This window comes from Microchirus variegatus, assembly GCF_963457635.1.
Source record: "Microchirus variegatus genome assembly, chromosome: 2".
Taxonomy (NCBI): Eukaryota; Metazoa; Chordata; class Actinopteri; order Pleuronectiformes; family Soleidae; genus Microchirus; species Microchirus variegatus.
Genome location: NC_139803.1, coordinates 26,434,698 through 26,462,694, shown reverse-complemented (window position 1 = coordinate 26,462,694; position 27,997 = coordinate 26,434,698). Strand labels below are relative to the sequence as shown.

Below are 27,997 nucleotides of genomic sequence, written 5' to 3'. Positions count from 1 at the left end.
AATGAGGGTGGATCTGCAGTTGTTTGTGATTTTGCTGCTGGGCTGTGGCGGTGGCTCGTCGCTATCATCTGACTGTAAATCATATGATGAACGGTCGAAAAGTGCTGGGAAGAGCCCGTCCACCGACAGGAAGGTGGTGTGCAGCAACATGGAGCTCCATCAGGTGTTACCCCCGGACTCCTTCCCCAACAGAACAGTCACACTGTGAGTATACATAGCACATGCCCTTTACGTCCACCTCACACTGTTAAAATAGACAATTTATACTTATCTTTGGGTGTTTTTTTCACTATTTGTAGTATAAATATACGGATTAATCGGTATTTGCCACATGCCATTTAAAAAAAAACGCATCCATAACACACACCCAATCATACAAACAATCAATGCTGCATTAAAAAAAATTTTTTTGATAGTTTAGTTGTGGTTACCTGATTTTTAATCATAAAAACAAACTGCAACTAATGATTATGTCTGAAACATGGCCTAACAATTATATATATATATATGTAAGTACATGTGTATTAAACTTGGAATAATTCAAACTGATTCTGAATTTAGTAGACGGTTAATTTAGTATAATGGATTAATAATTGCAGCCCTTATACAAACACATGTTAAATGACCTCACAAAATGCCAATGAAGCCAATCATCCATACACACAAACTATCTTTGTGTGTCTCCGTACAGAGGTGTTTAGATCTCATGTTGCCACGGGACATTCCCACTTTTTTTGCAGGCAACGACAACGTTGTGCTTGTAAAGAGATACGGCTGCGAAAGGCGATGGAGTTTGACTGAACATGTTACCCAATTCGTGAATTCTACTTCTCAAAAAACCCAGTCGTTTAGTTCAGTTAGGATAGGATAAACACTTATTGCTGCCAGTGCATACATACACACTCCAGTCAAGTCTGATAGTATTGCTTGACAGTATCCATTTTCGGATGAAGGAAGCATCCAGTGCACAGTCAGGAGAATGGGAACACTATTAACACATTATTTTTATGGGGAAAGGGACAACAGAGAAAAGGTCTTGTAACTCTGTAAATGAGGGCCTAACCTTATTAAAAATTAAGAACATCCTCACTGTATGCTATAAATATTTATGGAGGTTAAACTGTCAGACAGCCCTTTTCTCTTGCAAAATATTTTCTCAACAAAATTCTTTTGTGCAACAACACAGAGGCTGTGTTACAATGTGGCAAAGGGCTGTTTGACAGCATGGTAAACCACTGAAAGTGTTCCACATGTTGCACATCAGAAGAATTGTATTGTTATTTTTTCATTTACAGCGCTACGTCACCTTTTCGTTACTGTCACCATTCATATCAAAGTAATGTGTAAATTGTTTTCCAGTTATCCAGCCTCTCTCTAAAAAGGCAGCATTTCAACAAACATGAACTTTAAAGACAGGTTGACCTATTTACCCTCCAAATAAATGTGACGTTCACTTTTACGCAGAGTTATTCAGCTTCCCCTTGAATGATAAATATGGCACGGCATGTGTCGTACACTGAAGCTATCTGTCTATCCCATGTCAGACATACATCATTCTCTCACAGGTGTGTACTGCAAAAGTGTAAATGTAAACCCTATGTAACCCCAACCGCCTGTCTTCCTGAAGTGTTGTGATTCATACACAGGAAGATATTTTGGCTGACACACCAGCACTCGCTTCTCTTGCCATATCTCAGGAAGATTGCTGGCTGCGAATTAACCCGCGAGATGCTGTTTTTCCCCCGACTTGGCTACAGACGTTATCTGTCAGTTTGAATTTAATGAGTAACAACCAACAGTGGTTATTTCCATCCGTTTTATTAATGCAGTTGATAGCCTCTATGTGGCCTCTCTTACAGCCAAAAGGGATGAATGATTGAAAAGATAAAATAGATTTTCTATTCTTCTGTGTTAGGATAAACAGTTCACTTATTGAAAACATGGAGTGAAAAGGCATACATTCAAAGCTGTGCATCCAAAGCCCTTGTGTTTTGTGGTGGTGGTGAGTGATTGGGGAAATATGAGAATACACAGGCTCTATGTTGGAGTAGACGGAAAATAATAGACTCCGGGAAGGGAAAGAAAGGAAGAGGATTGTTTTTTAAGTTACAGGTTACGAGACCCCTGCAGTGAGTTTGCGTGTTGAAACCTGTTAACTACAAATTACATGTAGATTACTCTGAAGCCTCGTCCAAAGCCATAGGTTTGTGAGATTTCTAAATCTAGTGTCTATTGTTTCTTAATACTTACACAGATATGAAACATGCTTTCGGTGGATAAGTGAGTCATATAGCTTTTGGCAGTCGTAAATTTCAATTGTTGCGTGACATTACAGACACGGTTGGCGTCGCTGAACACCGGGCAACAAATCAGTTTTGAAATGAGTGTTAGAAGTTACAGAAAAATGTGACTTTCAGTGCAACTCCAATGCACTGAGAAATATAAGTATCATGCCTTCGTGAATAAGTAATAAAAACAGTTGTGAAATCAATGCCTACTTCATTACAGCTTTAACTGTGAGGAATCACAATTTATATGACGAGATGTTGTGATTAATGGATAAATAACCCTAACCCAAAGCTGATGGTTGGATGCTCTTAATTTGTCTTTTTTTTTTTTTTAGTATGATCCCATTTCATTTGTCATCCTCTTATTTTAGGATTCCAAATACTTGTGCTTTTAGTCTCTTCTATTCCTACTGATTACTGTGTCTGTATGTTTTTATTGTCATCTTGGAATCTGTCCTCTTGTTGCGAGTGAGTTATTTGAAAGCTGTAATTAAAGAGTACGGCAAGCACTGCAACTTTATGGAGTTCCCTCCACTGTACACTTTGTCGTCCAACACGAGAGAAAATCTCCCCTGAAGTCGAACACCGCTCACAATCCCTTCTAAATACAAGTAGCAATTAACTGTTTCATATCAGTGCGTCAGTTTATGACCTGTTAAATGAGAAACCACACTGTAGGTGTGTTTGCACTCTCATGGTCATGAAATTGACTGTGGCATGGACGCAGCCGGTCAGAATTGCAATAAAGTGAAGGGGTGTTGTTGTCATATACCTTTTCCAAGCTAGAAAATGACTGTTGGGTTAAGACAGAGTTGGTAAGACAAAGCAGATCCCACCCCATTTGGTGTGTGCCAGTGTGTATATTACTTAGTTTTAAGTTTTATTGAATAAAATCATTTTTAGACTAGACTATCACATTACCCATATCTTGTAGCGTATATATTATACTCCAAATCCCAATTTCCATTTTACAAAACGTGCTAAATGTCACACTTTGCTCCATTAGTCACTTTTAGGGTAATGTTATTTCCCATATTTCCATACAGGTGTTTTCCAATTTTGTGCGTTGACGCACCTTGTTATGTTTGTTAATTAAAAGCCTTGTGAGGAACGGCAGCAGGAGCTAGATGTGATTATAAGACCCACTCCATCCATCATACGTGCCTCCTCCTTTGTATTTGAGATTTCCTGTTTTCTCTCGTCACTAGTAAGGGGTCTGCGAACAAATTAATTTTATCCAGGCTTTTCAGATGACTGAAAAGGATTTGAAGCATGACTACCATGGTGAACTCATCGAACCATTGGGATAATTAGTTTGACTGCATGCCAGAAGATTTACCCTAGATTCTTGGGTAAATGGTGGGTGTTAGCGTTACTGCATATTTCTTTACTTGTTTGTATATGAGCATATACACAGTTGGGTAGCTTTTAGTTTACCACATAGAAATGGGTTTTTGTATTGGAAATTGGAATACCCCAAATGTGGATGCATTTAATGCACGTCTGCTCTGACTGCCTCTCTGTGGGGAAAGAAATGACTATGAGTGGTGCATTCCTGCATTTGTGTTTCCCGAGTGAGACCGCATGCCTAAGTAATCTGAGAGGAAATGACACAAATGTGTTTACAGCTGACCTGCCAACCCTTGTCAGTGCAGGCACTGGGTAAAATACCAGGGTTTGGATTTAACCATTGCCTCAAATGAAGAGATAAATCAGGTTATGTGAGCAGTTTGTATGGTTGTGCATTTATTTCTGCTTCCACTTTCACCCGACACTGATAGGAACTCACTCTATTAAAACTTTCTATGCTCATGCAGCCCACGTGTCCTCATGGGGGTTGTTTAGTGTAATCAGGATCTATTCACATGAGCACCTGGGTTGGACAGTGCAAATAAACACACCTGGTTTTGGCCGACACAGAGCAGGACAAGATTAATGCCAGGAAGAAAGCAAGGATTTCCTTTCTTGCTACAGGAAAGGCATACTGAGTTTGATGACACATAGGAGTGCAGTAAAGTGGCTTGTTTTACAGCAGTGCTATTGGGGTTACATTCTCATCTGGTTTCCTCAAGACTTCACTTCCATCATGTTAGGTTTGGGAATCTGTCCACACGTCAGTCATCTCATCTGTTTATTCTCCCCAGCATTAAGAAGCTACTATGTCATGCTGTGAGTTTGAAGCGCTTGTGTAACTAGAACACAGGTGTCTGCTGCCATGCACGTCCTAAGAGGACATGTTTTTGTTGTTTTTTCTGACAAGCCCTCGGTCTAAAGGACCTTCTGTGTCTTCCACAGTACTTTTATCAGTGTTTGCAGAAGAAAGCAAACTCCCAGAGGCGAGGCACTGACAGCTGCACATTTAGTCAGTTCACAGTCTTTTATTTCACAGGTCTGTTGAGCTTTGGTTTTGCCAGGTTGCCCCAAGTGTCAAGTAATCACAGACAAGCAATTCACTTTAATTTGTAGACATTAGTTCAGACTGGTGGATATGCTCTGGCTCCTTCTTTGTTCATTTTATCATTCGACTTCTTTCTTCGGTGTAGTGGTTAGCACTTCTGCCTTTGCAGCAAGAAGACCTGGGTTTGAGCCCCAGTTGGAACAAGGGCCTTTCTGCATGGAGTTTGCATGTTCATGCTTCCTCCCACTCCTGTGGAGTATAAAGCAGTAGAAGATGGATGGACTTATTTCTGTTATTTAGGTGTTTGAATGGTGGTGTGACTTAAGGTGAACATTGGGACTGAAGATATTGCAGCAACTACAATTTATAAGAATGAAAGAGGAGCTTGAATGACACAAGACATAAGCAAATTTCTTCAAATGACTGAAAGCTAGTTTGTAAGGTTTAAATGTAAACAAATGTCTCAATGTTGATTAAGCAGAACAGCTTTAAACTTTTTTACAAACATGATTATCCAATATTGAAAATGTATGTTCCACCACCAGCGTTTCCACTGCCTGGCTTCATGTCTGCATGAGCCAGTCTGCCTGTGTCTGCACCTTTTGTGCAGGACAACTAACACTCTGTAACTTAGTGAAGTACTGTGGAAAAAAACTTGAAATGGCTCAATTGCCCTCTCCCTCTTTGTGACTGTGGGGGCTTGAGGGAAAAAAAACTAGGTAAAACCTAGTTCTAGTTTCACACGTAATTGCCTCGATTAAGTATGAAACTAAAATCTGTGCCACCACTTTCAACCGTTAAGTTCACACACTGCAAAAACATACTCATACTAGTATAAATTGTGGAACAATAAAGTACAAGATAAATGCATGAACCTCCTTGGCGAGTTGCACCATCTCAGCCACTGTATCGTTTCCCTTTTCCACCTGAGCTGAGGCCCACTTTTCCACCAACTATTTGCAGAAAGTCACTCCAGAAGGGTTTTTATGAGCCCAGCTGAAGCCTGAAACTTATTTGAGAACCTGTTAAAGACTCGCAGCTCTCGGATTCTTTGTTCTTTGTCTAAAAGCCTCCTGAGCACAAAGAAAGTGTTGAGAGCGAGCTAGCCAGCTTTGTCCTAATAATGCTTCATGCCAGTGAGGGGAGTGTGTAATGCCTGGCTGTTCTTACTTCTTCTCTGGATAATGTGCCGATACAGCTAGAGGCATTCACATTCATAGGTGTTTCTTAAGTGAAAAAGAACACTGGACTACCTTTAGCAGTGTCATATTATTTACTTAGGTTGGAGGCAAACTGAAATCTAATGCGTTTTACATCATTATAGTTCCCTCAAAGTAGAAATTCCGGTTTCAGAAGCTGAATTTCCAATAATTTTAAATAGATCTATTCCATCTGTGTCAAGAGACGGGACATGCCATCTCATGGGAGTCTACTGCAGCTTGTTCCTGGCCTGAGCTCAAGCAGGTCTTATCTATGCATCAGGATAACAGAGACTCTTCTCCTACACTACGCTGTTTGATGCCTAGCCTGAAGAAATTCCTTACAGTTCCCTTGTGTGGAGACTTCAGGCCGATGTCCAGAGACAGACAGTCAGGAAGCAGACGTTTTATCTACATATGTCCTGAGGGAAGTGGAGGCACTGGTGGCTCAATGGCCGTTATCTACATGCTGGTTTCCATGAGGCTTTTCCATATTCTTTCTACACTGATCTGTGGTATTGCTTTCTTGCTGATGCAAGACTGTAAACAAGGCTCAGTTGTGCAGCCAAAGCAGTTTGCAACATGCAAAGGTCACGCTCCTGTCATGAGGAAGTGGGAGGGATGGAAAGAGGGCAAGGAAAGGGCTCATTTTTCTAAGGAGAACTCTGTTTTGCAGTTTTTTTTTTAACAGCCCCTTTAGTCATGAGGCTCAAAATAATGTGAACTCATGCAGCCAGACGATTCCAAACAGTTGTTTTGGATTCATTCATAATCTCCCCCCTTAACTTAATTACATGACTTCTTGTCATTTATGAGTCTACTTGTGATCGCTCTGTCCCTATAGTGGTGCAAACGTCGTCATGTCCTCCTGAGTAAGACGATTAAAGGGATATATCTTTGTGATTTTGCTTTTTTGTCAAATTTGCTTAACTGTCAAAGTACATAATACATACTGATACTAGTACTGTACATCTAAATGTAAGAGCTGCATTTGATAAATGATAAACTGAAGGTGCTATCTACATTTTTGGTGCATCTGTTCCTGAATAGTTTTAGACAGCTGAAATTGTTGTTCTTTTGTCACGTTGCAATGTGATTTTGTCCGAAGTCCTCCTGGTAAAAGCATCCGTTTGGAATGCCAAATATTTTTCAATATAAATGAGACTTTTGTGACCACAGGGTTGGAAGGCGCAGCATCTCTGCTTACATCATCAGGCCATGTGTGCTTTGGCAGTGGTAGAATTTGCAGTCTTGTACATCATCATGTTTTAACATCTGCCATCCATTCAGCATCCAGAAGGCTGCAAAAAAACACAAGTCATGAAACACAGGCACTGTTTGTATGTGGACTCTCTCGTTCACTCACTGAGTGGCAGGGAGCCAAACAACAAATCTCCAGTGAGTCTCCTCTGTCCAACCCTGTAATAAAACAACCCCTCAACACCCCATAATGACTCCAATCTGGCCTCGGGTTGTGGGTGCCACTAGCATGTATGTCACCCACCACATCCCCTCCCCGCTAGCCAGAAACATGCTAACCACAAGTCCCTGCTTTGGTTTTCTACTGGGAGTTAACAGCGCTATTGATTTTTCAGGTCCTCGGGGGAGTAGTTTCAGAGAAAGTCTTGAACTCTCTCGGGCATGGGCGCACAAAGTGGAGTTTTACTTTTCAGCTTTGTGCAGTGAATCAGTCTGTACTATGATGTGCCATGGATAATCTGGATAATACAATCGGGTTCATAATCCAGTGAGGGAACAGTGAAGAATTCACATGTAAACATTTGTTTTCTTCTAATTGCATCGCATTTTTTTCCTTTGGGTTTGATGTGGTGGTAGTTATAATGTATACTGTGCTGTACAAGCCAGAATATTAGTCTCGATCACCCTTTTCTCATTGTGTCTACCTGGGTGCTCAGATTATGCCATTTTAACAGGAAAGAAGATACTTTGAGGTTGAAGTTCAAGTTGTTTTCCTGGCAGCTGGAAAATATTCTATGACTGGAGGCTGAGTATAGTTAGAGGACACAGAGCGGGAATTAATGTTGTGATCTGTCAACACGCAACAGTGTGGTACCTCCCTTTGTGTGTTCAAAGAGATCCTTTTGAAGAGTTCCTCTCACCATTTAATTAATGCACATTCCTTGCTATGCTGTGGTTGGTTTTCTATCGCAAAATAGTTGGCTTCAGAGAATAAAGTGCACCGATATGTTTGTTGTTTTGGGATTTGTAATATTTAACATTTCGTTTCTTACAGCAAGTGTTTTTCAAGAAAGGAGCATTGAGCAGCATACAGTACACACTACAACCAGTGTTGATATAAAAAAATGTTCATGCTTATATCACATTGTGGCTGCATTGTTTCTGTTGCCTGGCATTTACACATATTTTTCTCTCCACAGAATTTTAAACAACAACAAGATCAGAGAACTCAGAAATGCATCCTTCTTTGGATTGTCTGCATTGGAGAAATTGTAAGTATGTTTATGATTTTATCTGCAAGTGATTTGACGATCTGTGTTGACAGTCACCAATGAGCTGGATGTTACCCTCGAATACCTTCACCGTATTTCACATCGTATCCAACAGTGCGTTAGTAGGAGCAATCCATCACTCTACAAGTGCAGCTTTGGCTTATAGAGGCAAAAGGATTGTAAAACACACAGTGGCCTCATGCCAGTGGAAGATCCAGGTCACAGAAAATGAGAAGGCATTAAACAGCACTTTGCCCCCAGCAAAGGGTATCAGTCTATAGAGGAAGACTGAGGATGGTACTAGAAAAGGCTAATTATAGGTATAGCCTGGTATATATGTCTGCCTGGTGACATACTCTCAACATACAGCTGCTTGGATATTCGAGGGATGTGATGGGGCCCACTTTAGACATCCTGACAACTCCCCCGGGATTTTTTCATGCTTGTATTCAACAAGTAAAGTGTCTTGATGTCCAGGAAGCTATAATTAAAGATATTTTGGCAAAGAAAGAGGTGAGGGAAATACGTTTTAAATCATGAAAATACACGTATTGTATGTGTGTGTCCGTTTTCTGGGTTCCTCTGAACAATTGAGAGTTGGTGTTCCTGCCATGTGATTTATTTTTTTTACTTCTTGCCTTTGGAGATCAGATTGTCATCACTCATGTTTCCTTCCTGCAGAGAATTCAAGAACATAGCTGCGGGCCTGCACATATGGGCCATGGGTGATTTATCTCTTTGGAATGGCTTCATGCAGATAAAATAACCAGACCATTAATGGCCATGCTTTTACCCAAGGCTACAATAACACATGACTATACTGATATGGAATTCTAAGTGCATGTTTTCCCTGTCATTCTTTTGGGCCTGCCTATGACCAGAAATTTAGATGGTATATGAGGCTATATTGGTTACATGTGTGTCCAAAGAATACTTTGGTTCAAATATTGATTACTGGTGATTGATGGCCTTTTAATTTTGACTCATAAATGTGGGGTTTTTTTTGCCAAAAAACCCTACATTTTAGCAGATGTTGCACACTTCTACTAGCATTGTTAGACTGTCATTTTCCATGGACCCTGCTGATACATTCTTGCAGCAATACTGTACTTGTTTTTAGTGTAAAATTGTCCTGCATGGTCATTCTTGATTTGACTGCCACGTTTATAAGGCTTGCTAATACTAGACTGCTTAGAGGTTTGCTGGAAAATCCCCTGTGGGCTCAGATGTAATTTTTAGGGCTCAGGCCTACAGAATGAACAAGAGGCCATGTGCTGAATGTGCTTTGATCTTGCTCTCGACCAGGAAAGCCTTTAAGGCACCTATGTGCTTTGTCTGTAAATGGCCGGTCAATGTGGTTGTAAATACTGTTGCATCAATCCACTGGCGAGTTTACTTCCAAAAGTAGCTTTCATTGTGCCTCTCACAGACCCCACCCTACTACCATCCACCCTCAACCAGTGAAGCGGAGCTGCTTGATGGCTTGCTTGCTTTTGTCATTGTAATGGGGCCAAGGCAAGGCCAGAGGTGTCAACACTACGATTCACACTCACTCTGCATACTGAAGACTTTCCCGCTCTGAAATCTTCCTCTGGCCTCCCTCCCAACTTCAGTGAAACCCCCCACTTCTTTTTTTTCCCCTCAATCACTGAAAGAGGAAAAAAAACATGGTCTTTGGGTCTGTTTGAATGTGCTGAGGCTCTGCATCATCAGCCCCTCCTTCTGCCTTCACTGATTTTTTTTTCTCAGTCCACAAAGGAACTCTCCCTCATTTGGACAGCTGATATGCAGTCATGAAGACTGACACTGAGCTTGGGCTATGGTTGCCAGAAAGAGGGTAGAGAATCGATTACACCTAGCCAGAACTCTGTGTGAAATTGCAAAGTAACTGCGCGGGCTGCTGTGTTTTGCCAGGGCCAAAGGTGTCCCTGCTTGGAAATAAGCCACACAGAATCCCCATTATCTCTAGTCTCCTCATAGAAATAGGAGCCAAGCAAGGCCGCCATCTCGTACTAATTCCCTCCTAAATCCGCTCTGGTGGAAGAATGTTATTGTGCAAAAGAGAGCAAGGATAACTGCTGTAGTGTGAATTGATTGGTGCCTATTCATGAATGGCACAATTCACATGGAAGTGAGTGTTTAAGCAAGTTTCTCATGAATATAGCAGCGGTTTAAAAGGAATATGGCACCTTTTTATTTTCTAGCCTTGTTGTATTCACAAGCAATCAAGTTCATCATATTCTGACGTTTTTGAAAATGGCAGCCACTGAAGGCTGTATATTTGGTGCAGATGGAAGCACACTATTTACATCAAGTGAAATCAAGCAAGTTTTAACATCCACTTCAGTAATTGTTTGATAATTTGATGGGTTACAATGGCTTTCACATGTTTCAGTCTTTATTTCCACTGAGTGCTCAACGGCCGTGTTTGATTTTGGACACTACACTGTGAAAATCCAGTGTTTATTGTACTGACTGAAGTATCTGATTTGAGACAAAACAAACGGGTCATGCCAGGTACTTTTCATATAAACCTCTCCACCAGGAAATTATCCCAAACTTTGGAGGCGATCGACTGAATGTTATTCCATGCCACATGTTTTAAATTTAATCTGGACAACACCTTTTTGGAAGCGACAGTATGTGTGCTCTTAAAAATGGCAGCAGCTGCGAAACCACTTTCGAGTTTGGTGCCAGTTCAAGACCACTTTGGGAACACACTTGAAAATATTCAGCCAGCCTTTTCAATTTGAGCACGGAGGGGAAACCTGGCATTTTCACTGCAAATGGATTTCAAAAGGTGCCAGGTTTTGTGTGGTCAGTGGAGTTTGGCTTCTGAGGTGCAGTGGTAGATGGTTAAGCATGGACTGCTTCTCTCTGAATCCCCGTATTTTATTCTCTAGTATTTTTGTTAATTGTCTGGGTTATTATGGATAGTTTTTCATTGTGAGCATAAAGACCACCAGCACACATTTAGTTAATGTGTCCAGTTCAGTGTGTTTAAAGCTTCATGGAAATATATTTATATCTAAATTTTGAATAATATAATTACAGAAATTTGGTGATTATGTGAATTGCTCTGTTAGATTTTAGTCGAAGCTTGTTTTGTGGTTTGAACATCTGACTAATGAGTCACAATGGAGCAGAAGAGCTTTATCTCTTGACTCATTCGTCTGGTACTTGCTGAACTCGGACACAGTTACGGGCAACTCATTATGTTCCACTTAAAATAAAACTTACAGAGCATGAGAAATGAGCAAACAACGGAGTATCGACTGGAAAACAAGTCGAGGTGAATCCTCATCTGCGTTTTATCTAGCTTTTTGGGAGTATTAAACACTGTTTTTTTGGGGGGTTTTTTTTATCTCAGAACGCCACCCTTGAGTTTTCATGCAGACAACCAATACACCACTTTGGGGAAACGATGATGTCATAATCTCATCTCTCTCTCTCTTGCGCTTGCAATCACAGTCGCTTATTGTTGTCGTCGCCACATTCCTCTTCTTGTGTTTGGAGATTGTTTGGTCTGCTCATATGACTTTTATTTTCTTTCCTTAGCTGCCCTGGCTGTCTTCATTCTGTCTCTGTTCTGTCATTGTATACATGTATACTTTGAATCAAGCTTTAAGGAAAACCTTGTAAAATGACAAAGAAAACGATTGTTTATGTTCGGTTCCCTTTCCAGGTGGACAGGGCCTCGGTTGACATGAAATGTTTCTGTGCCTTTATACTCGCTCTAAAACATGACACTCACAGTTTCAAGGTGTTTTTGGCATAAATCTTGTCTTGTCATTTCTCTTTCACCGCTTCTGACCAGAGGAGCCAGCTCTGCTTGCTCACATCAAAAGCTTGAACAGGCATTAGACTTCACTGTGTATGACTTATCTGTGGCCGCCCACCTACCTTCAGATGACAGCCTCTTGACATCAAACAGTCAGTGTTACCTAGAGGTCCTTTGTGTGGGTTCAGGTGGTGACTGGAAAGCCTCCTGATCCTCCACTATAATGAGTGAGCCAGCACAGGTGAGCGCTGTAGGAATTCTGTGACCACAACCCTTTGAACCTTAAAGGGAAGTGTGCGTGCTAGTAACACGTTTTCTAATAATGGGTTAGTCGATGTCCAGATGTTTTGTTTGGATAAAACATGTACATCACACGCTTGCTTGTGTATTACACATTCAAGTGTCACTGTGTGCATACTGAGCCCAATATGCTTGTATTTCAAAAGTCGTACCTTTTTGAAATAGTGAGTCAGGCAGATAAGGTTGACAAAGAAAAATAGCTGAGCTCAAACTCATGACTGGATTTATGCACCAAAAAAAGAACTGAAATTACATTCGGTTTTTGCTGATTTGTCAGCAAATGGCGGAAAAAAAAATACATATCATAAATCTTCTCGAGTTTGTGATTTGGCTTGTGTTATCTGTTTAGTCACCTCACAGTCAAAGGTATTCACCATCAAATATAAAAAGCGAAGGTGAAGATTGCAGATGTGATTTTTGTTTGTATGAATAACTGATCAACACTGTGTTGCAGTTTCTTGTTTATTTGCTGTTTGAATTGCTTATGACCTACAATTCTTGCTTCTTTCCTTTTTTTCCCCACAGAGACCTGCGGAGCAACATTATCAGTCATGTTGATCCAGGTGCTTTTCTTGGATTGCCAGCATTGAAACGACTGTGAGTAGCTTCTGCACCTTCCCTCTCTTTTATACATATTTTTTTAGTTTACCATGTTTGCTTCAATTATTTGTCATGTTCATGTATGAAAACTTTGATTGAATCCGTGCCCCTTTTCCAGTGCACTGTCTGTTACTTTACCACACAGTCTGTTTGTTTGTGCTTCCACACTTGCACTTGCCAATATGACCAACAGGGGCTGCCAGAGGCTTTTTGCGTGAATAGAGTGAAGTCTGCCATCTCTGATTGCCTTGTTTCTGCTGTGATTATTTGTTAGATGGAAATGTGGTCAGAATAATTTCCACTTGGTATTTTTCATTGGTTGTAATTTGAAAGCTTTTACATATTATTCAGTTCAAGTGTCAATGTAGTGTTTAGACTGTGTGGGCAGAAGTGTTGTTTATCATAGGATTGGGTTAGAGCCTGAGTCGAAGCTTTCAGCAGAGTCTTTGATTGCAGGAATTGTGTTGAACTCAGCTGTTGTTTTTTATCTATGCAGTGAGATGTGCGTGATCCAGCAGGTCTCCGAGTGTATCTCGTGTCCATAAGGGATAAGGGTCGAGCACAGATCTATTTCGACTGCCATGTTTTATCTGGCCCTCTGCCAGAGACCACTGCAGACGCCATGAGGCTTTATATACTTTCACACACAGTGATATGTTACCGTGTGTGTGTGTGTGTGTGTGTGTGTGTGTGTGTGTGTGTGTGTGTGTGTGTGTGTGTGTGTGTGTGTGTGTGTGTGTGTGTGTGTGTGTGTGTGTGTGTGTCCACGAATATCATACGAGGATCTGTTTGATTTGCAGAGAATACATAAAGTTGGAGTCCCTCTGGGATATGTGGTGTGTGAGTGTGGGAGGTCAGAGACTGTGTGCTTAAGTGTTTCTAGTTCTGTGTATGCGTGTGTGCGCATGAGAGAGAGCAGGAACACAGCATGAATTGGAATCATCCGACAGCGCCCGGTCGCTGCCAACACAAACTGGAGTTTGGCTGCTGCTGCTGTGGAGCAGGAGAGAGTGAGACAGGAAGGCAGTCAGCTCCCTGGCTCCGGCCTGGCCTCAATCCCCTCCCCCTTCTCCTTCTCAATGCATATTTATGCCACTCTCGGATGGACCCATGCCTGCCTGTATGTTCTCTACATTTTCAAAATCATTATGAATAGCTTGTGTGTGGGTTAAGGACTTAACGTATCACCACACACTGATCTGCAGCTTCTCCGGGCTGATGCTCGTCCCGTGCCAGAATTTGACTTTGCCTAAGGCTAACCAGAGTTTAATTGGCGCCCACCACCCAGCTCGGCTAATTTCAAAGGTTACTCAGTCACTCGACTGTGAAAGGGAGGGAGCGTGCAGTGGAGAAGACGAGCAAAGGAGATGATGAGGTAGTGCTGGCCCCTGGGAATGTAAACACGGAAGCCCTACATCAAACACTGGCATCTGCAGCAGCATTTTTTTGGGGGGGGAATTAGAGAAGAATATACAAAGATATTTTGTACCATTCTTTTACGTCACATTCATCTGACATCTTTGACATATGCTTCTCTAGTTTTTGCTTTCTTATCTTGGGTTTGGCACTGTCTGGGATAATGTGTGTAGCCAAGGCCCTCCTCAGTATTGCCAAGGATTTCTTCTCCTTTCAAGACATGGTATTTGTATTTATTTTGTGTATGTTTTCACAGAGCTGTCTGGTCTTGTTGAATTAAACTGCTATCTGCATTATCACCTCTCAGATGGAAGTTGCATCTTAGATGAAATACATTTTATGATTCAGTTTCCTCACCTCTTGACTAGTTGTTGAGCAGAACTCAGAACAAACACCACAGAGTACTTCACTCTTCAGTTTCCTGTACTTAACATGCCACTTGATTCAAAGGATTAAAATCACACAGTAGTCAAGATTACACCAAACTATCATGAGTTTTACCCTCTAGTACTGGAAAGGCTCCAGAGATGGGAGCACAACTAAATGATCGCAACTATTTTTTTTTATCAACAATCGATCAATTTCAGGGTTTAATATTGGAACAGGTTTTTCCTAATGTTCACTCCTTCCAAACAATCCCCCACTTAAAATACAGATGTCTTGTGCTGTGGTCTTTGAAATTTTAAGCCTCAAGCTTAAACTGCAATGGGCCTGATGACATCATTATGACTTAATCAGGGCTTTTTGTAGTCTATTTTCAGAAAGGTCCCACCAGAGCCTGAGAAGACTGTGTACAGCTGTTTTCCAAGCCTGGCTAGTGCTACGTCATGTTGCAGATTAATAGATTAATTATTATTTTCACAAGAATTATACCACAAGAATGTATGTACAAGAAATACCACCAATAAAAAAACCCAGTCTTTCAATTTGCACACTTGCAACAGGTCCAATCTAGAAGTAGTCAACCTTGAGGGTAAATTGCACCTTTGGTTTCATCCATAGGGAACAGACAGGATTTTTCCTTTGCCCCTCTTTCAACCTACTTTAAGACATACTGTACAACACACTCTCAACCCTATGGATTCCAAAAGCCCTGACCCTCTTTACTCAACCAACAGCTGAACAGTCCTCACTTGAGGCTAATCACATCAGGCTATTTTTGCCTCTCTGCCTCGTAATCTTTCATAACAACTGAAGCACTGGAGTGGAGCGGTCCTCTACGCTGTTAACTTGCCACATGCCTGTGGATAAAAGCCACATTTCAGATCAGTCTTTGGTAATGATTACTTGTTATGTTTCATGACTGCAACTACTAATTACTTTCATTATAGACTAATGATACCAAAAATATTTGGTTTACCGTTATAAAAGAGCAAAAAAAAAAACCAACATATTCACATTTAAGAATCTGGAATCGGATAAAAAGTTTATTTTGTAGTCCAGTAATGGATCAATACTGCAGCCGCAGTCTATTTTTTAAAAATTACTAAAACGCAATGAAAGTATACAACATCTTGTCTTGCCCCTTGACGTTGCTGTAACCTAATAATTTAAATCCAGGTGATGAAATGAAAGTATGTTTTTCGGTTGAGGAGTTTACTCCATCCCTTCTCTTTCCTGTGTTATCCTTCCAATGACACATAATGCTTTCACAAAGTTTTTCCTTTTCCTCCAAGTGGAACTAATAACCTCATGTTGTAAATTCCCCAGCTGGTACCTTAAGGACCAACACCAATAATTACATCAAAGCTTGGATCTTAGCATAATATGCCAGATGTTTTTGCCAGCCATTTTTTCAGGTAACACTTTCTTGTCAGTATCACGTTTCCTTGAAGACTTCAGGACACAGTTTAGCTGGTGGTTTGAGGTAAAGGTGTGTCTATTCTCCCAGGCTTTTGTTTCTCATCTTAGCCTTTTTCAATTATTGCCTCATTCACAGAGAGATATTTGTTACAGCTACTGTCACTGTGCTCTGACACGTTTTATTAAAATATTGTATGAAGGAGTAATGCGACAACTTATCAAAGGTAATTTGCTTTCTGCAATTTTGAAGCTGCTTCAAGCTATTTTGTTATATTTAAGTGTATATGACTATATTTGTGCATGTGACACGAACATAATTACATCTAGTGACAAAGCCATAGACTGTTCCTCATACAGTGTATTTATGCTACATTTACAGCCTTTGGCACGAACCTGTATTTTAGCCCAGTCATTTCTAGAGACCGCTCAGAACCATGCTTGCTTTTCTTTGTTGAGTTTTCATGTTCTCCCTGTGTGTGTATGGGTATTTTCCCGAGTTATCCAGTTTCCCCCCACAGTCTAAAAACATGCAGTTGTTAATGCCGCTTTTCCAATACATGGCCCCAGCTCGCCTCGGCACAGCACAACACGACATGGTTCGACTCTACACGGTTTGATTGTTTTTTCCATTACAATATAGCACCTCCTCCTCGTGGGCGGAGTCATCACAGCAAGGCTGCATGAAACTGCCCGTGACTTTGTTTTATATGCAACATAAAAACTGATATACTGAATCCTTAGAACATGCCTCTTCCAGTGACGGCACTCTGACAAATCAGTGGATGGCAGCCTGACAACGTCACGCATAGTATCGGCTCAGCTCGCTTAGAGCCTCGCCAGAGCAGGTACTAAAAAAAGTAAAGGGTACTATCGCTCATGGAAAAGCAAATAAGCCGTGCCGAGGCGAGTCGAGTTGTGCTGGGACCATGTAGTGGAAAAGTGGCATAAAATGACTTTGTTGTGAGTGTCTGAGAGTGAATGGTTGTTTGTCTCTGTGTGTGTTGGCCATCTGGAGTGGCGACCTGTCCAGTGTGTGACCCCACCTTTTGCCCGATGTCAGCTGGGATTGGCTCCAGCGTCCCCACAACCCTCATATGGAGGATATAGTGGTAGAATTAACAAATGTATGACTGTTGAGAACAGCATGGTGATTTGACGGCATTTAGCTTCTAGATGTTTCTCTCAGAAGTTGATGGAGACTGAAATGGGGGATTAAAAGATTAGGTAGCATTTGACTTGTACATTCTCGCTTCGTTGTCAGAAATTTGACTCCACCTCACTGCTAATATTGCTCCCTAACTACCGGATGATTGCCACAACAACTTTTTTATAGTTGGAGTATGCCAGTGTTGTATTTCCAGCCTTTCTTTTGCTGCAACTACCCTTTGCAGACCCACCCTGACATGTTTTAAAATTTAAAAATAAAGAAGAAAGAAAGATGTTTCCCCTTTCTTGTTTGTGTAAGCATTCACTTAGTTTAATCATTAGATTTTCCCCCAGAATACAGACCAAGACACACTTGTGCTGATGGGCTTCAGAGTTTCCTGGCTCCTTAATGGAAAATGGCTGTCAAAGAGCATCCAGAGAAAGCTCTTTGCAGCCTTTTCATTTCATGTTTGCACACTCGGTGTGATCCCTCAGAGCGCAGATCTGTCTTTTCCATGTAAGGCCCTTTTAGTAAGGCGTCAGGCATCCCAGACTCTTCTGTCTGATGTTTGCCAGAGACACGATGTCAGCTTGCATCCAGAGGAGAAACGCATACTTTTGACATGTATGACATTAATAAGAGGCAATTAATCATCTCCCAAAGTGTTGCTGTGCCTTTGATGTGCAGGTATCCCTAGAGGCCCACACACACACGTATTATCTAAAATCACCTTTAACGCTGTGAAACTGTCAGCAGAAGGTTTGGTCTCTTTGCCTCAGCTTGCCTTAGACAAACTTGGCTTTTAAAAATTATCTTTCCTTTTTTTTTTTTTTTAATCTCGGTATATCCCGTTGTAGTTTGTTGCACATTTTATGTAAAGTATTTGCTGTCATAATGTGGTGTTTTTGTTTTCTTTTAGAGACTTGTCAAATAACAGCATTGGCTGTTTGAACATGGATATCTTCAAAGGCCTCACCAGTCTGATAAGACTGTAAGTATTTTTTTTTGGAATGTAACGTTATAATTTCTCACAATATTTTGACTTAAATTATAATTTTTGTTTGTTTTTTTAAGAAACCTTTCTGGGAACATGTTCTCCTCTTTGGCTCAGGGAACCTTTGACAGCTTGGTGTCTCTGAAATCACTGTAAGTATGATAATGACTCAGTTTGGCGTTGTGTGCTAAAATCACATGCAGGTGTTGGGGGGGGGGGGGTGTCTGTGTGTTTAACATCTATTCAGAGTGCAAATAAAAACTGTGTAAATCAATAAACATGACAGCAAAATTAGGCTTATCCGTCATTCAAAATGAAAACCTGAACTCATGCCGGCGCCTTGATTTGTGTGTGTTCCTGTACATCCTCAGCGAGTTTCAGACTCCGTACCTGCTGTGCGACTGCAACCTTGTGTGGCTGTTGCATTGGATCAAAGAGAAGAACATCGCTGTCAAGAACACCAAGTGCTCTTACCCTCAGTCTCTTCAGGGTCAGCTGATTACTCCCTCCATCAGACCGGAGCTCCTTAACTGTGGTAGGTATAAGCACTATTTCCCGGATGAAACATGCAATACACACAAATACATAAACTCGGTACAGCCTAAAGGTATCACTCGAAAATCTTTCATCAGTGAATTGTTTTTATCTGATTTGACGGTTGTCTGATCTTAGATGAAGTAAGTCCTGGTGAGCTGTAGTTGCAGAGATTGTAGTGTTGAAAATGTTACACTGTCTCTTTAATTTCTGTGTTTTGATATCGATGAGGCTTGTGTTTGGGGGGAGCAGGGGGCTTTTGCAATGACACGACTGATAAGAAAAGGGCTGCCCAGACCAGTGCTGCCTTTGTTTGTACTTGCTCGTGTCTTATCAGTCTGGCACTTACCGCAGTCAGGAATTATGAAATACACTGCATTAATTTAGCAGGAGCCAGCTGCCTGACATGAAAGGCGAATAGCACTCAAAAATCCAATACACTGTTTTTAACTTCCCCATGCGTCCAAAAAAAAGGCCAGCTGTGAAATACAGCGGCCCTGTGCCCAGGATAAATGAGGTTGAAAATGATTTGTGACACATTTTGAACCAAATGTGAGAAATGTGAATCTCTTCCCTCTAATTTATTTATGGCTGTTCTCCTCAGACGCTCCACTTGAGCTACCCTCCTTCCAGCTGACTCCGTCCCAGCGACAGGTTGTTTTTCAGGGGGACAGCCTGCCGTTCCAGTGTCAGGCTTCCTTTGTGGCTGAGGACATGCAGGTGCTGTGGTACCAGGATGGCCGCATGGTCACGCCCGACGCCGCCCAGGGCATTTTCATCGAAAAACGCATGGTGCAGAACTGCTCTTTGATTGCCAGGTACGACCATGTTTGGGTTGGTCTTGGATGAGAAGTCTGTGGTCATTGGCATTACACGTTTGTGGAAATTGGCCGTCAGGCTTGACAGGTTATACAAACATTTCCGAAGTTTCTGTGATTTGTTTTTACCTCGTGTTGTCCCCTCAGTGCGTTGACCATCTCAAACATCCAGCCTGGTTTTACTGGGAACTGGGAATGCCGGATCTGGACAAGCAGGGGCAACACCACCAGGACAGTTCATATCGTGGTGCTGGAGAGTTCTACCAAATACTGTGCTCCTGAACGCATTTCTAACAACAAAGGAGAGTTCAGGTCGGTATATGTGCATGCAATACATTATAACCAGACACAACTTCTCAATTATTAGTAATTGTCCTGTTAAAACCTTTGTTTATTTGAGAATTGATATTGACATCCGTTTATAGTTCTTAGTGGAATTAAAGAGCTCTAATTAGTTGCAAAAAGCTCAATAACATAACTTAATTAGTTTTGTTCAGTTCAAAACAATGACACTGTATATCTCATTAAAACTATTTAGACCCATTAAATCAGTGATTTTTAAAGTATGAGCCAGTGTATTTAAGCAGGCATGTATAGCAAAATGTTTCCTTGCTCTCATGTCGTACACTGTGGCACCCCCTTGTGGTTAAACAGATGAGTTACTTCACGGCTTCAGCCATCAGTATAAGCTGTTGGTATTACACACATGATGACATCAAATAAGGAGAGCACAAAGACACCGTGTCACTTTGTTGATTATGAGCTAAAACAGCAGGACTCATTGTATGTGGCTCCTTCCAGGTGGCCGCGCTCCCTGGCAGGGATCAAAGCCTACCTGCCCTGCAACAGGCTGCCGGCAAACGCAGGCACCTACTCGGGCAGCTCAGTTGAAGAGCAGCGGGCGTGGCGCTTCTGCGATCGCGAGGGGCTGTGGGCAGAGGACGACTACTCTCGCTGCCAGTTCCAGAAAGATGTCACCAGATTTCTCTACGTCATCAACCAGGTCTGTAATGCAGTTTGTCACTTTATTTGAAGGTTATTCTTTTTTCTTTCAGCTCCTTTTTAAACTCAGAAGCTGCAATTGAATTTGAGCATCGTTTTATTTTATATTTTGTTATATCTTTGTGTTAGATGCCTTTGAACGAAAGCAACGTGGTTCCCAGGGCCCGACGTCTTTTGGTCTACACCATCGATGCCGCCAACTTCTCAGACAAGATGGACATCATCTTTGTAGCTGAGATGATTGAGAAGTTTGGCAAGTTTGTTGAGAAGTTTAAAGATGTAAGTTTGCTTTGTTTTTTAAGGCTATTGGATGTTGTCGTTGATGTTATTGTTCTGCCTCTGTTCTGTGTGAACAGAAAGAAAGTAACATTATTTGTCTGTGGCATCCTTCATCTGAAATTTCAAGCATTACCTTACCTGACCGAGAGAGTGTTTGTGTGTATGCAGCAGCAGGTCAGAGGCTAGTGGGGCCAAAATAATTTCTCCTGTCAAACTGCTGAACAACCAAGTTCCTGGAGAATTCACATCTAAAACTTTTCATGGGCCCTCCTTCGCGTTTTCAGTCATTCTCCAACCTGTTTGCAGCCATCTTGCTTTTCCAGCACAATGTTGTGCTCGCCATCTGTATTGACACAAAACAAATCACTTCCCGTGTACAGTTTGGAAATTTCGCCGGGAGGCACGAGATCTAAATGCTGAGATACTCAGAAACACACAGACATATGGAGCTGATAGACTTAATCAGCATTGTGCGAACTCATTTGACAACGGTTTGAATGCAACAAACATTTGTTTTTGTTTAAATTTAAGCACCCCCCATTTTAAATCACAAACTCTTTGAAAGTCCTTTTATGAGGGTTTTCGAATGTGATTCATTCATTTGCCGTCTTGCTTTGTTGAAGGACAATGCTCAACAGCTGTATGTTGTCACGTCCATTTAACGAGAAAGGATGTGTTTTCATGACATCTAGTGCAGCTGTCGGCCAATAAATTCAAACAAAGCAGCATTTGCCAAGTGACAGAGGAGCCAGCATGTTGTAACTGCTGTGGGCAAGTTTTTAAAGGTTAGTCGGGTGGCACCATGCTTGAAATGTGTTTCCAATAGTCACTTAACTACAACGAGTCATGTCGAGCATCTCCCTCAAGCATGCGTTTAGTGCTGTGGTGATACAAACAAGATGATAGCTGAGCACACTCGCATTTCTTGTGTTTCCACTCTAGTAATTTAGTGTCATGTTCAACTGTGACAATTTTCTGTAAATGCCATTTTTTGTCTCTTATTGTTGTCCTTATACTTGTGTGTATTTACTTTTGTCATTCTGTTGTACTGCAGTTAGGCGAGGTGATGTTGAGCATGGCCAGTAACTTGATGCTGGCCGACGAGAGGGTGCTGTGGATGGCTCAGCGTGAAACCATGGCCTGCTCTCGCATCATCGCCTGCCTCCAAAGGATTGCCGTCTTCCGCCTGGCAGCAGCGCAAGCCTTCTCTCTGGTTAGTCCCATCAACAGCACGGTCACATATCACTCCAAAGGTCTTGTGTTCTCATGCATCATTCCTGTTGTCCTTTCAGACATCCCCCAACATAGCACTGGAGGCCCACACTGTTCGGGCCAACGACTGGAACGGAATGAGCTGCATGTTGTTCCAGCGGCTCAGCCCCGAACGGACACCCAACCAGGACCGCCAGCTCACGTTTAAATGCAACACCACCACCTCATTCTCCAGCATCCTTCACAAGGTTCGCTCCTCCAAGAGATAGGCCGTTGAGAGCAGTTTATGGTTATCTAGTTACCTTTATGGTATTTTTTATATAAGACCATAAAGTAGAATAGCATTTCAATTTAAACCCATCTGTCAGTGTCTTGACTGGTATTTGTTTATGCAATGTTTTATTAAAAAAAATTTTTCATCAATTAACCAGACAGCTCTCTCTCATATACTGTACATTGTTCTAAAAGTTTTTACTTCTCTCCGTCTCTAGAGCACTGTTGTTGAGGCTTCCCTGCAGCTTCCTCAGTCTCTCTTTACCCAGGCTGCACTCCCTGGGCAGACGGAAGACCCAGTCTTTAAGCTCCACCTACTGGCCTTCCGCAATGGCAAGTTTTTTCCCTCGACTGGCAACTCTTCCCAGTTGGCAGACGGGGGGAAAAGGAGGAGTGTAGCTACACCTGTCATCATGGCCAAGATAGGTGAGTCGTCATGTTTCGGTACAGTCACAAGAGTTTGAAAATATGAGAAATTATATACATACAAACATACAGTACACACTTGCACATTCCCTGGTCAAAAAAATTAAACATTGAAGGGGAATCTCATGTCTGTTCTGATGTCATTTAGATGGCATGCCCCTACATGTCTTGCGGACTCCTGTCAACATCACCCTGCGGCGGTTTGCCCGTGGCTCGGATCCTGTGTCTGCCTGCTGGAACTTCAGCCTGGTGGGAGGACAGGGAGGATGGCAGAGTGACGGCTGCCGCATCCTGGGCCATCACGACAATTTCACCACCATATCCTGCAATTCCCTCGGGAACTATGGCCTGCTCATGGTAGGACATTAGATTGGACCAAGCCTCCTTGTGGGATAACATGTAACTGAGGGCAAATGGCACATGAATTACAATTATAGTCATTAACGAAGTAATTTTGTTTTCACTTTTTTTATATAAAAAATGTAAATGATTGCAAAAGTGTCATCTTCATTAATTCAGTTACCCCAGATGAGCCTTGTGGATTTCAGTGCAGTCATTGTTTATAAGCAATTATATATGATGGATTTGCAGTTATATTGTGGTGACATAATAAAAATTACTTAAACTGTGGCCCTCTCTTCATCTGTCTTGCAGGACCTCAGCAATGTGGAGGTTTTGGCTCCAAGTATCCAGCCCCTACATCCTGTCATCTACGCCACCAGCATTATACTGCTCCTCTGTCTGCTCACCATCATTGTGAGCTACATCTATCATCACAGGTAAGAGTTTTCGCCTGCTGTATTATCATGATAAGTTCTGTGCTGAAGCTGTGACGTTACTAATTGTCCATCGCTCCCCAGGTCTGTCCGCGTGAGCCGCAAGTTTTGGCACATGTTGGTCAACCTCTGTTTCCACATCTCCCTCACATGTGGGATCTTTGTCGGTGGCATCAATCAGACCCGCTACGCCAGCGTCTGCCAAGCGGTGAGTACACACCACCTGTGCTCCCCTCAGAGCTCCTGCTACAGCATGTCTGCTCTTGTCCTCCAAATGTTACGGTCCAAATAAGGAACAAATGCTGTGGAAGTTTTAAAATAACCAAAAAAAGTTGAAAAAGTTACCCTCAACAGAACTAGTGGAAAACAGGGAACAATACATAGACAGGTACATTTTAATTTTTCCCCAAAGCTGGAGGCAATTCCACTCCTCTCGTGGTGTGGGATGTGCTTTCTTATTTATTCTGCAAGTACACAGATGAAGAACTTTTTATTTATCCCTCTCTTTTACTCACATACTCAGACACCTTGTTTATGGCAGGCACCAATGTGTGTCTTAGGGCGCTTTCACACCACTAGTTCGATTATTTGATCCGCACCAGGCAATACAATTGTTATTATGTAACATATGACTCCAGTGTGGTCAGCTTTCACACCAGCAAACGAACCAAAATTGGCACGATTGACGTTTCATCAATGTGTATATATCTTCCGGTAGAAAAGCGCCACTTTTTACTCACTATGGAGCAACACGTTCGCACATTGCTACTTGCTCTGATCTTCGTTTATTACATTCTCTGTATTAGCCATTTTTGGCAAAAAATCCAATTTGAAAATGAGTCGCGGCTGCGTCTGGAGAACAATGTGCTGATGCACTGGAGTCGGCGAAGACGTATAGCGCGTCATTTCAGGTAGAGGAGACGCGCTATTTTCATGAATGCGGTCGTGCTAACTATGAGACGAAGATTGGTCCATGGCATTTACTGCAGAATATGGTTTGGACCCGAGTTCGCGTTCTCACCAGAGGGACCGCACCAGAGTCTGACATTTGGTGCGGAGTCAAGCGGACCGAGACCACCTCTTTTTAGCGGTCTCGGTCCGCTTGATTTGGTGCGGACCCGAGTGCGATTGATGCTTTCACACCAACGAAAACGAAACGAACTAGAGTTTTTGGTTCGAATGGATCGCCAACTGCTGTTGGTGTAAAAGCGCCCTTAGCTCATCCAATCTTAGCCTGTTTTTTCACCAGTCTGGCAATGACGAGCTGTTCAATTTCTTTTTAGGTGGGAATCTTGCTGCACTATTCAACTTTGGCCACAGCTCTGTGGGTTGGCGTGACTGCACGCAACATCTACAAGCAGGTGACCCGAAAGGCCAAGCGCTATGAAGAGCTGGACGAGCCCCCGCCGCCACCGCGGCCTATGCTGAGGTATGACAACACCTCTCTTATTTAATACAAAGAGGTAGGTCTTTGAATAGGATAATAAAGGAATTGTTTTTTTTAGGTAACCCTGGCCAAGTTGGATTACTTGTATTTAGTTTTATGACTTGCTACGGTGTCCATTTCTGCTTAAAATAAATCAAAAACAAACCAAAAATGTAACTTTGGTTGTAATTTGAAACAGCCAGATGAGCACACAAGTTGAGCACAAGAATATATATAGATAAAAAAGACAGTAATTTGAAACACAGGCATACATTAACTGTTGTACAAACATGAATAAATAAACTCCAGTAAAAGAGAGTCGACGGTAAACCAGCAAGCAACATTTCTAATGTGCAGTATGTATAGTATACAGTGATGTTTGTTGGTGAAGAAACCACAGGGTGTCAGTGTAGAGGCCTCTTTTGTCCACTTCATTCCCAGGACAACTAAAGCAGATCTACGTGTCTCTGTGTGCTCTCTCTGAAAGGTTCTACTTAATTGGTGGAGGGATACCCATCATCGTCTGTGGGATCACTGCAGCAGCCAACATCAAAAACTACGGAAGTCGGACCAATGCGCCATAGTAAGTTGTCTCTGTAGAGAAAGAAATTCAAGTTCCTTTTCCTCAGTTTGTGAAACACTGTGACATTTTATCAACATGACAACATCTAATAAGGCACCACTAGAGCCCATGGGATCTTTTGCATTTTGAGTTATCGACTGGCCAGTGTGTGTTGCTTTAGTAAATAATGGATATTTTTATGAGAAAAGGATAAATTTAGTCCCTGAAATTCTGATTATGGAGGCCTATTAAATGTATGTGCATCCAAGCAACAAGCAACTGCTGCCAGTGTGGAGCAAGCTTCCCCCCGCCCCCACCCTCCCTCTGTGGTGGCAGCTGTTTAGATTGTGAAATGTGGCTGACTAATTGAGAAATCTGGACCTGTGTCTGTCTTTTGCAGTCTTTGGAGTTTAATTAATTTCTCGCAAGCAAAATGAATCCAGCCTCTCTTATTAAATGGAATGGGACACTTACTGTGACGATTAGATGCAAAAGTTTTTCAGACTTTGTGAAGTAAATCACTGGAAGACATCACTCTATGTATCGGGCACAGCCCACATCCCGCCTACCAAGTAAACTGTTCTTAGTCAAACACAAGCCTGACTCACTTCCTGTGAGAATCTTCCTGTTTATGAAAATGTGTCCTTTGTCTGTCTGTTATTTTTCTAGCTGCTGGATGGCATGGGAGCCTAGCATCGGGGCTTTTTATGGCCCAGTAGGATTCATCATTTTCGTGGATTGCATGTACTTCCTCAGCATCTTGCTCCAGTTGCGGCGTCACCCCGAGCGCCGCTACGAGCTCAAGGAGCCCAACGAAGAGCAGCAGCACCTGGCTCCGGCCCGCACTGAGGTCGGGCCTGATGGTCCCCACAGCCCCTGCCATCCCCTCACCCTCCAGCTGCACCCTCACGAGGCTGAGTCCTCCGTGATGTCCGCTCCCCACACCGTGCCTCTGTCTGCCCTGGAGAATGAGCACACCTTTTCTGCCCAGCTGATGGGTGCTGCAGGGGCATTAGGGCTGTATGCGGCCCTCTGGGTGTTTGGAGCCATGGCTGTTTCACAGGACCACCCCTATGACTTGGCTTTTACCTGCTTGTTTGGGGTGGCTACTCTGGCACTGGGCGCATTCATGGTGGCGCATCACTGCGTGAACAGACAGGATATGCGGCGCTATTGGTCTCAGGCTTGTTGCTCCGGGAGGCGAGCCTACTCCGCACAGGAGGATGTCCTTCTGTCTCAGCCAGACGTGGCGATGACATCCACAGCGGGGTCTGCTAATAAGGCAGATGGGGAGTCAACTAAGTGTGGCCACAGCAGTGCAGAGTCTTCCTACACGAATAGAAGCGCACCCAGCATGCGCAACTCCAACCATGGCAGCAAGCTGACCAATCTGCATGCAGAGGCAGCCCAGTGCAAGTCCCCCTCAGCACCAGTAATGGCTAATGGTACAGCCATTTTGGACAACAGCCTGACTGAGCACTCACTAGACAATGAAATTAAAATGCACGTAGCACCAGTTGAGGTGCAGTTCCGCCCAATGAACAACGTCAACAATCCCACAGCTGCCACCAACGGACACACGGGCAGGCATCACAAAAACAGAGCGCGAACGCACCGCGCAAGTCGCCTGACTGTGTTGCGAGAGTACGCATACGATGTGCCGACCAGCGTGGAAGGCAGCGTGCAGAGCGGCTCTCACAGGCGGCACCATCATTACGATGTGGCAGCTCGCATTAGCCGGCGAGCGGCCTACATGGCCTACAGGGAGCGGCACCAGAGCCAGCTGCAACACGACAGCAGCGACAGCGCAAGCCTGCCACGACGTTCCCGCTACTCCGAAAAAGGAGGCGTCGGCAGCGTTGTGGGGAACGGGACGGTGGTGACCATAGAGACTGAGCGCGTCGCCACCGTAGCCACGTCTTGCTCAAGTAAAGACTCTGGTACCACGATGCAGCCGGCCAGCACAGAATTAGAAAACCAGCCCAAGTCGTATGGACTGAACCTCGTCACGCAGAATGGTGGCACACTGAAAGAAAACGGGCAAGCCTTGCCTTTAATAAACACAGAAAGTGCCGCCGCTATAAAGACTGGATTGTGGAAACATGAAACTACTGTGTAGTGATGTTTTCCATCCCAAAGACTGCATACTGGTGTCCGCCTCACTTTAAACTGTGAAATGTTATTTTTTGTGTGTGTTTCGATTGTACATTTCTCTCCTTTGAAAGTAATTATTGGAAAAATATCTAGCCATGTTTTTGCCACTGTCTTTGTAGATACGTTTTTGTAAATTTA

The 27,997-nt window shown here is 42.6% G+C and overlaps 1 protein-coding gene across 1 annotated transcript; it reads left to right on the top strand.

Annotated features, from left to right (window-relative positions):
- Position 1: 1 nt before the first annotated feature.
- adgra3 (adhesion G protein-coupled receptor A3) lies at positions 2-27,959 on the top strand (the record flags this gene model as incomplete). The annotated part of the gene is made up of 19 exons (XM_083910683.1): positions 2-204; positions 8,285-8,356; positions 12,963-13,034; positions 18,323-18,394; positions 18,478-18,549; positions 18,769-18,932; positions 19,536-19,749; positions 19,897-20,061; positions 20,551-20,752; positions 20,881-21,030; positions 22,085-22,243; positions 22,323-22,490; positions 22,734-22,941; positions 23,090-23,298; positions 23,596-23,720; positions 23,802-23,925; positions 25,001-25,146; positions 25,631-25,726; positions 26,375-27,959. The coding sequence occupies 19 exons, from the start codon at positions 2-4 to the stop codon at positions 27,822-27,824; spliced, it is 4,071 nt and encodes a 1,356-aa protein (XP_083766809.1). The 3' UTR covers positions 27,825-27,959.
- Between the last annotated feature and the right edge of the window lie 38 nt (positions 27,960-27,997).